Below are 13,982 nucleotides of genomic sequence, written 5' to 3' on the forward strand. Positions count from 1 at the left end.
GCTTACAAGATAACAGGAAAACAGTTATGATGACAACTGGACTGAAAATTAAAACCATTGTTTAGAATTAACATCACTATGTTATCTGCACCAATAGAAATGCCTTCCTACTGATGTAACTGTCCCTCTCTTTCCCTTCTCATAAATACTCATTGCCTTTGTGTCCTAATTGGAACACTGTTTGGGCTTCTGCCTGAATCAGTGCTTCCTGAATAGAATATTCTTATTGATCTCAAATAAATGCTGGTTTTCCCTCACTTTGAAAAATCTTTCTATTTTTAGGTAGCAAGACCCAAATAACAGAAAGATGGATTTTAACAGAAGCTTTCTAGAAATAAAATATACATTTCCCAGTTCAGAGACTATGAAAATATTGGACAAACCTAGTTTCTGAGAATATAACATTTCTCTCAGAAATTGAACACAAAGAAGTGAAATAGAAGCATTCCAACACAAACATGCTTTTCCCTTAGTACACTTTGTCAGTGAGTTCCTAATGTTCACATCATGGGGGATTGGAACACTTCTGTCCTGATCTCTTGTGATCTCAGGGTTTGCCTCACTGATTCTAATATAACTCACTTTCATTCTCTCAAAAGAAAAGTCCACTTCTCTTTCTAAACCAAATCCACAGAAAACTGTTTTCTAAATTTCCTTCACTTGCTAATGTGACAGGGTGTCATAGATTGGAAGTTGAGACAAAAGCACCAATATACGAGAACTGCTGCGTTCCACCAGGTAATGACTTTTGACAAAATACACGTAGTTAGCCAAAGAAAGCCCTTTCCCACACGTGTCCTTTTTTTCTCAGCCAGGCCGCCCAGCAGCTCCAGGATTGTAGGAGGCCCTTGCCTGGCTGTGGTTAAGCCAAAGGGTCATGAACTCGACTGGGAGGAGGTACTAAAGTCTTACAGGTACAGGAGCTCAGTGCCAAAAAATAATAATGGCTATCATCCTTTCTGTTAGACTCTTTAATGTTTTGATCTGACAGCCTTGGGTGGATCCAGTGTTGTGCCACTTGACTCTTTAAGAAAAAACACAAAATTAATGTGTGGGTCTTAAATGGGCCTGTGAAAATGGGATGCCCTGAAGCTTACACTCTGTTAGTTGCTATTAACTTCAGGCTAAGTCATCACTGAGTAATTTTTCTTGCCTTAATTGTAATTATTTTTGTTTAAGTAATTGTTTATTACTGGCCTGTACTAGTGTGTCTCTGATATAGCTTTAAAGATATTAGAACACTTTGAACTAATTTAAAATAGTAGCCATAGCATCTACCAACTAAGAAGTCAATAGGAAAATAGTTCACAGACTTTTTCCTTATGTTTTCAAAGTGCCTTATTATCCACAATCAAGGCCAGCAATTCTGAAATACCAAGGGTTTTACCCAGTAACCTGCTCTGAATTGTAATTATTCGTCACCCCGCTTCATTCTCCACCTTGTAGTCTTTTGTTGTCACTTCAGATTATCAGACTATGATAAACTTGGTTGAAGATTGTTTTTAAGATTTCTCTATTCCAACACATGAGAAGTCTCTCCTTTAATTTAACCAATAAAACATTTTAGGTACAATTTAAGAATAGTGCCTTAACTAAATTATTTTATTTGATAGGTAAGGTGTGTGCTGGGTAATGAGAGGAATAAAATAAAATAGAAATCAATATAGATTCCCTGAGCTCTCAAATTTCTTTAAAACTGAAGCAGTGGTTCTCCAACTTTGCTGCACACTGGAATCACTTGCAGAGCTCTAAAATTTACTGATGCCTGGATCTCACTTTGAGGGATTCTACTTTCATTTGTCTGGAGTATAGAATGGACACTGGTATTTAAAAAATTGTCCTCAGTGATTTGAATATGCAGTCAAGGTTGAGAAGCACTGGCCTAGAAAATCTCTATTTAAATTATTTCCAAATACTTATACAGGTAGGAGGAGGCATAAGGGATGTACATCTGCCAGGGTTTATTCCTTTATCAGTTAGGTTAAGCTTTAGTAGAGACACTGACCACTCAGTCACAGATACATGACTGGTCAAGTCAAGGGCAGAGGAAGGTGGCCAATGGGATGTAACTTAAACTAATTGCTCCACATACAGTTCTGTGAAGTAGACAGAAATCAGTCTCTCTCTCTCTCTCTCTCTCTCTCTCTCTCTCTCTCTCTCTCTCTCTCTCTCTCTCGTTCTCTCTTTTACTACAGTTGTCCAAGGACTATGAAATAAGAACTGCTGCTCCCTGAGATCCCTGGTTTGCAAAGCTGATCACTGGGAAGAAAGTGGATCATGTAATAATTCAGGGCCTTCTGGGATATACCCTAAGCCCTGCTCCCCCAAATGTAAATTTGGAGATTATGTCTATTGTCTGAGAGGCTCTGACCTAGACTTAAAGTAAGGAAAAACAATAAATTTCCTGAAATGAAGTTACCTCATGGAAAAGGAAAAGTTGAGATTGATAACTTGGGGCTAAGACTTGTTTTAGTTTATCATATGACTCTGGGTCCCTGGTAGGAAAATAATGTTTTTAACAACATTTTAAGAGATGACTATTTTAATTAGGTAAAACCAGACCTCATTTTCTGTAGTTTTTCTTCCTAAAGAATATTGAGGAGCAAATGTAGAAAGAAAGAAAGCTATTTTCTCTGAACACAGAAATGAGTATTGAGCTGAAAGCTGGGGAAAATTCTTCTATTTGCTGATCTTTATTCCTTATCATTGAAGAAAAAGGTTCCTTTTACTTACCAGCACTCCATGGAGCTTACCCTGAGTTTGACTCCATTTAGTAAATTCTACGAAATCTTGTGGCTAAAGAAAAATTAGATGCTAATCAAGGTCATTTAGTGAAGAATACTCTTTACCGTGTTTCCCCAAAAATAAGACCTAGCCGGACCATCAGCTCTAATGCGTCTTTTGGAGCAAAAATTAGTGTAGGACCCGGTCTTATTGTATTATAACACCGGATCTTATATAATATAATAATATAATACAATACAATACAATACAATACAATACAGTATAATACTGGGTCTTATATTACATAAGACCGGGTCTTATATTAATTTTTGCTCCAAAAGACTCATTAGAGCTTATGGTCCGGATAGGTCTTATTTTCGGGGAAACACTGTATTTCATTTTAAGGAGAAATGAGTTACAGCAGACCTACGCTGTAGTATAAGGCAGTCTTTCTACACTTTCATCTTAAATTGTGACCAATGACCTCTCAGTAATTTGAAATATGTCCTGCTGTATAGGTAGAAAAGAAAGGTACTCTCTCTTCTTTGGGTCTTATCAATATCGGGCCTTCAGGTACAAAGACAGAACAAACCAGATCAGGGGAAAGAAGCCAATTATATTACTTCTTCTCACAAAGACATTTATAGCCAGAGTGCATTCTAGGCAACAGGATCTCAGGAAAATGTGGCAAATCTGGGAGAGTTTAAACATTCAAGGAAGGAAATCTGACAATACTTGGCAAGAATCTCTGAAACATGAAACAGGTTATCACCTGTGGTCACCTGGAATGAAAAGCCCACTGAAAAGAAAACTTTGGGGAATGAGTTGCTCTGCCCTTTAATAATATGAAGGGCATGTGAGAGGAATGATGGGGGCGGGGGAAGACAGTTATATCTTATGCACTGGATATGCTAAATGAAAAAAAAAAAGGCTTTAATATCTCTTGTCTGCACAAGGAATAATGGAAGCCTCAGGCTTTCTGTGACCATAGTAAAAGAATACATTTTTCTTGAGGGGAATATGAGGTAGCTGATTATCATGTATAGCTTCAATCTGGGGGTAGCTGAATTATTAAATCAGTGAAATTTATAACTTCTCTAGGCCTCTTTTTGGGTGAGATTTAGGAAACTGATGGTGAAAGACTGACACTGAGAATTGGAATAAGATTTAGAGGTCCAGGAGTTCCCTTGAACCCTCAGTTCTTGCTAACTTTCTCTTGAGAGTTGTAGCAGATGCTCTGCTCTTATCAGGTGAGTGTCTTCTTACTTTGTATTGGGGTGCGAGTGTGTGTGTGTGTGTGTGTGTGTGTGTGTGTGTGTGTGTGTGTGTATGTGGAGGGAGGCGCGGGGGGGAGAGATAGAGAAGAGATAGAGAAGAGAGAGAGAGAGAGAGAGAGAGAGAGAGAGAGAGAGAGAGAGAGAGAGAGAGAGAGAATTTGTTTTAAGGAATTGGCTCACACAATTGTGGGAGCTGCAAGTCTGATATCGGCAAGGCAGGCTGACAAGCTGGAAATTCTGGAAAGAGCTGATGTTGCAGTCTTGAGTCTAAAGGCCATCTGGAGGCATATTTTCTTCCTCTTTGGAGGGACTCTGTCTTTTCATTCAATTGATTGGCTGAGGCCCACTCACATTATGGAGCTCAATCCACTTTACTCAAAGTCTATTGATTTAAATGTTAATCACATCTAAAAAAATGTCTTCAAAGCAACAATTAGACTGGTTTTTGACCAAACACCTGGACACCATAGCCTAGCCAAATTGACACATAAAATTAATCTATCACACTTTGTCTTTAGATACTGCAATTCTCTTGTGTAATATTTTATCTTCCAAAAGATTGCCAGTTCTCTAACTGAAGCAATAATCCCTGCATTTATGAAGAAATAAGAATCATGTTAAGGAGGAATAGAGCACTTTCAAAATATGTTAATATATTTCTGATTCTTGTAGCACAATATTGTTACTTAAGAAAACATTCATCTGTGGTAAAGACTAATATATATGTGTATATGCATATATATATGTGTATATTTATATATGTATATATATATTTTTTTTTTAAATTTATTTTAACTTTGCTTTCAAATACTCCAGAGGAAAAAAGTGTTAAGATAGATTAAATAAGAATGGCAACATCTGGATAGTTCAAGATGATGATGGGCAAATGCAGTTATTTATATGACTATCTTCTTTTTTGTTTGAAAAATTTCATAATAAACTTCTTAAAAAGAAACAATGAAGAAGCAACAAACTACTATTACAAATGATAGGAGAAATCAGAAAAGTGGATGAGTAATAATATTAAAAAATGTATTATCTTAATATTTTAAAAATATTAGAATATATATTTGAAGAAAAGAGCCCTTTGTTTCAGTTAGGAAATCATTTAGCTAAAAGTAATAGGAAAGCAAACTAAAAGGAGTTTAGTTTTCTTACATGGCACAAAGTCTAGAAATCGTTCGCTGCAGATAAGTGTAACTATAAAAAAATTCAGGATGTCAAAAAGAACATAAAGTCAAAAAATATATGTAAACTGGAAAACATCTTTTACTAATACGGATCCAGCAGCTCGATGACATCAGTACAGGTGTCACTTAGAAATGTCTTTCCATCATAACCACAGGATGGATACTGAATCTCCAGATATTATTACTACATTCAAGGTAGGAAGGAATGGGGGAGGAGTTGACACCATTCACATATATATTATCTTTATCAGGAAAGAAAAGGGTCTCCCCAAAATCTCCCAGTAGACATTAACTTATATATTTTGGGCCAGAATTAGACACATGGCCACCCATTGACATAAGGGAGGCTGGAGCAATGGAGATCTCATTTTTTGAGTTCACAGAGTGTGAGGTGATCAAAGGAGAAGAGGATTGAAATATGGGAATTGCAGTAGCCACTTTACAGTTTCTACCCACTTAACATTGCAACAGAAGGATTAGCTTTCCAGTAATGAACATAGTAGCAAATGTGCTAGGTGCATAAAAAAGCAATATTCATATTTTGGTATTCTAAATAAGTTAGTCACCAAAAAACAAAAAATTAAAATAAATGTAGGAGACAGAGAAAAATTATATTGGAGAGAGCTAATATGCTCAGATAAAATTTCCTGTGCTTAATCCATAAAGGGTCTTATTTTTTCCCCCAAAGTTTTCTTTTAGGGAAAATTCTGTTATTTGGAATGGTTGTTTCACAAAGTGAGGAAAATTTACATTGTTATGCCAAGTCATTGTCTATACTTTCCCACTTTTATTTGTATTATCTTTTAAAAAGATTTTTATCAAAAAATATAGCTAGCATACAATATTATATTAGTTTCAGGTGTACACCATAAGTATTCAACATTTATATACCTAACTAAGTGATCACCCTAAGTCCAGCAACCATCTGACACCATACCCCGCTATCACAATATTATTGACTATATTCCCTATGCTATACACCCCCATGATGTACTTGTTTTATACCTGGAAATTTGGACATCTTGTTCCCCTTCACCTACCCTCTTTTTAAAATTTTAAATTACAGTTGACACTCAATATTATTTTACATTAATTTCATGTGTATAGCATAGTGGTTAGACATTTATATAATTTAAGAAGTGATCCCCCTGACTACTCTAGTACCCACCTGGCACTATATATACTTAATACCATGTTATTGACTATATTCCCTATTCCCCATGACTATTTTGTAACTACCAATTTGTACTTCTTAATCCCTTCCCCCTTTTTATCCTTCCCCAAACCCCTTTTCCATCTATCACCCTGATAAATCTAGTACCCATCTGACACCATATAGTTATTACAATATTATTGACTATATTCCTTATACTATACCCTGCATACCCATGACTACTGTGTAACAGGTACTATTTGTACTTCTTAATCACTTCCCCTTTTTTCACCCATCCACAACCACCCTCCCATTTGGTAACCATCAATATATTCTCTGTATCTATGAGTTTGTTTCTGTTTTGTTTGTTTGTTTATTTGTTCTTTAGATTCCACTTATAAGTGAAATCACTATGCATTTGTCTTTTGCTGTCTGACATACTCCACTCAGCATAATACTCTCCAGGTCCATCCATGCTGTCGCAGATCGCGAGAACCCATTCCCTTCCCTGTTCAAGCAATATTCCATTGCATATATGTACAACCATCTCTTTATCCATTCATCCATTGATGGACACCCAGGCTACCTCCACATCTTGGCCATTGTAAACAATACTGCAATGAACGTATGGGTACACTTGTCCCCTCAAAGTAGCATTTTGGGTTTCTTTGGATAAGCACCCAGAAATATGATAACTGGGTCCTTCTTTGTCTCTTGTTATAATCTTTGTTTTAAAGTCTTAAATAATTTTTTTTTCCATCTTAAAGAAGGCCCTCTAACATGTCTTGTAATACTGGTTTGGTGGCCATGAACTTCTTTAGCTTTTTCACGTCTGGAAAGCGCTTTCTGTCCTTCAATTGTAAATGATAGCCTTGCTGAGTAAGATAGTCTTGGTTGTCGGTTATTGCTTTTCATCACTTTGAATATTTTCTGCTTCTCTTTTCTGACCTGCAAATTTCCTTTTGAGAAATCAGCTGACAATCTTAAGTGAGCTCTTTTATAAGTATCTAGTTGACTTTCTCTTGCTGCTTTTAAGATTCTCTCTTTGTCTTTCCCCTTTGGCATTTTAATTATGATGTGTCTTGGTGTGGGCCTGTTTAGATTCATCTTGTTTGGGACTCTATGCACTTCCTGGGCTTGTATGTCTATATCCTTCACCAGGTTAGGAAAATTTTCAGTCATTATTTCTTCAAATAAGTTCTCAATCCCTTCTTCTCTCTCTTCTCCTTCTGATATTCCTATGATGTGAATGTTGTTATGCTTGACGTTGTCCCAAAGGTCTCTTAAGCTGTCCTCATTTTTTTAAACTCTTTTTTTCCTTTTGCTCTTCTGATTGGGTGTTTTCTGTTACCTTGTCTTCCAAGTCACTGATTTGATCCTCTGCTTCATCTAGTCTGATTCCTCCTAATATATTCTTCACTTCTGACTTGTTTTTTTTTTTTTAAGGTTTCTGTTTCTTTTTTATGCTTGCCATCTCTTTGCTGAAGTTTCTTGAGCATCCTTGTAACCCTTGTTTTGAACTCTGTACCTGGTAGGTTGTTTGCCTCCATTTTGTTTAGTTATTTTTCTGAAGTTTCCTCTGTTCTTTCTTTTGGTATATATTTGTTTGTTTCCTCATTTTGGCACCCTTTCTGTGTTTTCTTCCCTTATGGACTTGTTAGATCTGCTGCATTTCCCAGTCTTTGCAGAGTTACCTTATGTAGTAGGAGCCAGGTGGGGCCCTGGCATAGTCTCCCTGGTCACCTGCTCTGGGTCTTCCAAAAGTGTCCCTTGTGTGGATTGTGTGTACCCTATTATAGTTGAACCTTGATTTCTATTAACATGTCAGATGGTGGGATTGACCCTCAGGCTGATTACATCCACAGTTTATGGGCTGCTGTTGTGTGGGCTAACACACAAAGTGGGATTTGTGCCAGTGGGATCTAGTGTCTATTGAGATCAGCCTTTGGGTTTGCCACTTGTGGGCCTAATTAGGTGGTGCTCTGCTGTGGTCTGAAGCTAACCTCCAAGAATGTTGGTTCTTGGGCTTCTTGGGAGGGGCTCTGGTACAGGTCAAGATCAGCCACTGTCTGTGACCAGCTGGGGACTACCTTGTAGGAGCTACAAAGTGTTTCATGGTTGGTCACTGCCTGTGCTCAACCTAGAGGCAAGTCAGAGAAGCAACTGCTGAAGATGGCTGCTACCTGTACTGGGTCGGGGGTAGATCTGCCAAAAGCCAAAACACCCCAAGGCCTACTGCCACTTGTCGGTCCCCATAAGGTTCAGCCACTGATAAAGGCTTGTGAAGTATGTGAGTTGTGTGATGCGGGGTGTCAGGGAGTTACCAGGGTAAAGTGAGCAGAGCTCACCAGACCAATTTAGATTCAGATTTGGCCATGAACATGGGGGGAGAGCTCAACACAGGAAAGATGACACCCACCTGCTGGCTGCACGGAGGGGACCCCCCACAGAGAAAATGGCAACTGTCCCTACAGTTCTTGCCCTGAAGCCACACAACTCAGTTTCTCCCCATATGTCTCTGACATCTCCTGAATCACTGTCCCTCTGCTGGAGCTCAGGGTAAGTGTCTGTGAGTGAGTGAGTCTGTGCACTGCCCCTTTAAGAGGACAACTGAATTTTCCGCAGCCTTACATTCCACCTGTTTGGTCAGAAACTCCACTATTTTTTACTGCCAGATGTTGGTGGAACTCCTTTTCCTGGCACCAGTATTCATGGCTGGGGAGCCTGGTGTGGGCTGGGGTCCCTTTCTCCTCAGGGGAACCTCTGGGGCCAAGGATCCTTCCTGATTCTCAACCACCATATGGAGGTTTGGAGCCCGTTTCGCATTTCTGCTGCTTTTACCAGTCTCTATGTGGCTTCTTGTTTATATCTTTAGTTATAAAATTTCTGTTCAGCTAGACTTCAGACAGTTCTCCAGATTGATTGTACTCCAATTTAGTTGTAATTTTTATGTGTTCATGGGAGAATATTATAATCAATGTCATGTACCTATTACCTAGATCTTTCTTTTTCTAAGAAAATAATTTAGAAGTATGGTTGAAGCATTACCCCTCACTTTCCATTCTCTTTCCTCTCTCCATAAAAATAACCAGCATCTTGAGGTCTATATGTATCCTTCCAGTCTACATTTTTATCTTTTACTACTTGTACGTATATCTATAAAAATTTTACAGCATTTACTGAAGTCACACTGTACATATTTGTTACAATATCCTTTTTATTCATCATTATGTGTTTAATGCAAATTCCTTATGATAGAAGGAGATACATCTTATATAATTTAATTGTATAATTTATTGAAGAACATATCATTTTATTTCCAATTTTGCTTTACAAGTAACAAACATCATTGTACATATCTCTGTGGATAAACTTATAAGAAGTTGCTAAGTTATACATCTAAAAGTGAAATGCTGATGGTACTGGCATAAAAATAGACACATAGATCAATGGAACAGAATAGAGAGTCCAGAAGTAAATCCATGCCTATATGACCATCTAATCTACGACAATGGAAGCAAGAATGTACGATGGGGTAAAGACAGTCTGTTCAATAAGTGCTGTTGGGAAACCTGGAGAGACACATGCAAGAAAATGAAGCTGGACCACCTCCTCACACCATATACAAAAATAAATTCAAAATGGCTTAAAGACTTAAATGTAAGATCTGAAACCATAAAATATCTTGAAGAAAATATAGGAAGAAACTTCATGGATATTACCCGGAGTAAGATTTTCACTGATGTATCCCCTCGCGCGAGGGAAGTAAGAGAAAAAATAAACATGTGGGATTACATCAAACTAAAAAGTTTTTTCACAGCAAAGGAAACCATCAATAAAACAAAAAGGGATCCTACTGTATGGGAAAAGATATTTGCCAATGATATATCTAATAAGGGATTAATATCACAAATCTATAAAAAACTTACTCAACTCAACTCCAAAAAAACAAACAACCCAATTAAAAACTGGGCAGAGGACTTGAGGAGACATTTTTCTAAAAAGGACATACAGAAGGCAAGAAGACATATGAAGAAATGCTCAACCTCACTAACCATCAGAGAAATGCAAATAAAAACCACAATGAGATACCACCTCACCCCAGTCAAAATGGCTATCATCAATAAATCAACAAACAACAAATGCTGGCGCGGATGTGGAGAAAAGGGAACGCTAGTGCACTATTGGTGGGATTGCAGATTAGTGCAGCCACTATGGAAAACAGTATGGAGGTATCTCAGGAATCTGAAAATGGAACTACCCTATGATCCAGTAATTCTACTCCTAGGCATCTACCCGGTAAAATCCAAAACTCCAATTCAAAAATCAGTATGCACTCCTATGTTTATTGCAGCACTTTACACAATAGCCAAGATGTGGAAACAACCAAAATGCCCATCGGTCGATGACTGGATTAAGAAGCTGTGGTACATTTATACAATGGAGTATTACGCAGCCATAAAGAAAAAAGAAATCTTATCATTTGCGACAACATGGATGGATCTAGAGAACATTATGTTAAGTGAAATAAGTCAGAAAGAGAAAGACAAGTACCATATGATCTCACTTATATGCGGAATCTAAAGAAAAGAATATGTGTATGAACTAATCAGAAACAGTTTTGGGGACACAAAAAACCGAGAGTTGTTAGATGGGCGAGGGGGAGGGGGTTGGGGCTGGGGGGAAGGGTGAAGGGATTGGGGGGCGGCTGGTGACCACAGGATGGCCTCAGGGTTTTTTGAGAATTACTTTGGGGAACTTATTCAATAGTGTTTGGGGATTTTGTTGGGTGTCCGATGGACATGTGTCCTGTTTGGGAGACCACCTCAGGGATGCTGTTGATGCCTGTTCATGGCATTGTACACCAGAGGCTGGACATTAATGAATGCCAACTATAATTTTGTGTGTATAATGTGATGGCTCGGTGTGAGGTCGGGGTGGTGGTGGATGTGGGGAGGGGGGTTCACGGTGTGAGGGATGTAAAAATAAAATAAAATAAAACTATAAAAAAAATAAATAAAATAAATAAAATAAAAGTGAAATGCTGAATCTTAAAGGAAGGATACGTTCTGCTTTTCTAGACATTGCTAAACTTCTGTCTATACCAATAGTACACATTTACATTCTTAAAAACAATCTATGGTAATATCTATCTCCCACTATCTACCAACCCTTAGCATTATTGAACTTTAAAAATATTGCCAATAGATGAAGATGAAAACATTCCTCAAATTTGCATTTCTCAGACTGCTAGTGAGATTTAATACATTTCATATATTTATTGGCCTTTTATGTTTCTTTATCTGGAGATTGAGTCTTTATATCCTTTGTCCAATTTTCTATTGATTGTTAAACTCTATATCTACATTATGCTTCAGTAGTTTACTAAGTGATGAATGCCTCTTTGTCTTAAAATTACACTACAGTTTCGTCTTGCTTTGCCACCTGTCAACATTGACTTATTCATTGGGCTTTTTTTCATTAGACACAGTAAATGCTGGGGTCGCTCCAGTGCTGATTCGCAATAGAGGTGTATCATCTACTGAGCATGATCAATATCTCATTTCTCTTGTTCAACAATACAGTGATTGTTAAACATTTTAATTATAAATATTGACCTACAAATTTCCATGACATTGTTGCTAACACTTTAGATCTCTCTAGTTCTTTTTAAAGTCATCCAAATATTATTTACTATAATAATTTAAATTAATGTATCTTTAAAACATTAGCTACAGATTTTTCCATTTGTTTAGCTCACCATTGTTTTTTACATCTCAATGCTTCTTGTTCAGTTCATGTTTTTTCTTAGGATAAATTATTTCACGTTTATCTCAAGTAAGGTCTTAATTTATGGCACATTTTAAAAAGTCTTTATTTAATCCTTATTCTTGGTTAACTGTTTAGCTGGATATAGAATTTTTATCCTCAAAGTCGTCTTTTCTTAGCACTGTATTCATGTTATTACAACATTTTATTCATTGTTATCCTCTTTTAGTTTCTAGTGCTACTAATGAGAAACCCACTATAAATCTAATTATTATTTCTTTTATTATAAAGTAAACTATATAGGGTGGCTCAGGTGGCTGCAGCTCCTGCAGCTGAGGTCACTAGTTTGATTCCCACGTGGACCGTTGGGCTGGGCCCTCTGCAGCTGAGATTGTGAAGAGCAGCTCTCCCTCCAGCTGGGCTGCTGTGAGTGGCCAGAGGTTGGCGTGTTCTGTCGCAGGCTGCTGTGTGCTGCCAGGGGCTACTGTGTGCCACTGGGAGCTGCTGGCAGCCAGCGTGAGTGGCAGGCAGCTGTTGAGAGCTGCCCTGAGCTGCTGTGAGCAGCTTGATGGACTCACGACTGGCGACCGACTGCGGAGTGGGCAGGAAAAATGGAAGGAGGGCGGGGAAATAAATAAATAAATAAATAAATAAATAAATAAATAAATAAATAAATAGGAAAAAGAAAACTATGTTAAATTTAAAAGTAAGATCAGGGGGGCCCCGCAACGGAGGGAGACCCACAGGCTCCGCGGCCCGCTCTCCCGATGTCCGGATACCAGGAGGTGAGTGTGTTCGGTTTCGAGGACTTCAGCCGGGCTGTGGAGCTGCACAAAGGCAAGACCATTTTCGCCTACTTTACCGGTTCTAAGGACGCCGAAGGGAAAAGCTGGTGCCCCGACTGCGTGCAGGCTGAACCAGTCGTCCGAGAGGGGCTAAAGCATGTTTCTGAAGGATGTGTGTTCATCTACTGCCAAGTAGGAGAAAAACCTTACTGGAAAGATCCAAATAATGACTTCAGAAAACATTTAAAACTAACTGCAGTGCCTACACTACTTAAATATGGAACTCCTCAAAAACTGGTAGAATCTGAGTGTCTTCAGGCCAACCTTGTGGAGATGTTGTTCTCTGAAGATTAAGATTTGATGATAGCAATTGTCTTGATTTCCTGATTTGCTCTAGTCTAAAAGAAACTGCATACTTGCTTTGAATTCATGTTAGCAATAAATAAATAATTATGATGTAAAAAACAAAAAAAAACAAAAAAAAACAAAAAAAAAAAAAAATAAGATCAGATCATGAGATTCTCCCATGAAAGCTTATAAGCTTATAAGAAAGCTTATAAGAAGCTAGTGCTTGCCAGCAAGAAGAAACAGAAAAAGAAATGTTTCAAAGCAAGTATATTTTCAGTTTCCCTATACTAGAAGCCATTTTTTCATTGAGCCCATTCTGTAGGGCCCCACTCTGCAACCACCACACATACCTTTTATTTCTATATTTGCCTTCAAAGTACCTTCTCCTGCACACCCAATCTACCTACTCTGTCCCCATATCTCTAAATCACCCCCCAACCCACCTTAATCTTAGATCTCATCTACTTTCCTTATTTCCCCCATTCTCTCACTTCCTGCTCTTAAAACCCTTTGTCTGGTTCCAGCTTGCTTTGTGCTCTTATCTCACAGTCTTTGCTTTTACTCCCTCTTTAGTGACCCCTTACCCAATTACCCCTATTTGATTCTTCTATCTCCCAGCTTCCACCTAACTCCTATTCTTTTTTTTATTTTTATTTATTTATTTTTATAATTTATTGGGGTGAAAATTGTTAGTAAATTTACATAAATTTCAGGTGTACAATTCTGTATTACATCA

The 13,982-nt window shown here is 37.8% G+C and overlaps 1 protein-coding gene across 1 annotated transcript; it reads left to right on the forward strand.

The window, feature by feature from the left end:
* Positions 1 to 12,847: 12,847 nt before the first annotated feature.
* LOC308495912 (thioredoxin domain-containing protein 17) lies at positions 12,848 to 13,353 on the forward strand. The gene has a single exon (XM_081044409.1). It carries the CDS (start codon positions 12,881 to 12,883, stop codon positions 13,250 to 13,252), a length of 372 nt encoding a protein of 123 aa, XP_080900535.1. The 5' UTR covers positions 12,848 to 12,880; the 3' UTR covers positions 13,253 to 13,353.
* The last annotated feature ends 629 nt before the right edge of the window (positions 13,354 to 13,982 follow it).

This window comes from Rhinolophus hipposideros (assembly GCF_964194185.1).
Source record: "Rhinolophus hipposideros genome assembly, chromosome: 3".
In the NCBI taxonomy this organism is placed as follows: domain Eukaryota; kingdom Metazoa; phylum Chordata; class Mammalia; order Chiroptera; family Rhinolophidae; genus Rhinolophus; species Rhinolophus hipposideros.

What these genes read in the sequence shown, in the direction of transcription:
- LOC308495912 (XM_081044409.1), top strand. Translation starts at nt 12,881, where the DNA reads ATGTCCGGATACCAGGAGGTGAGTGTGTTCGGTTTCGAGGACTTCAGC.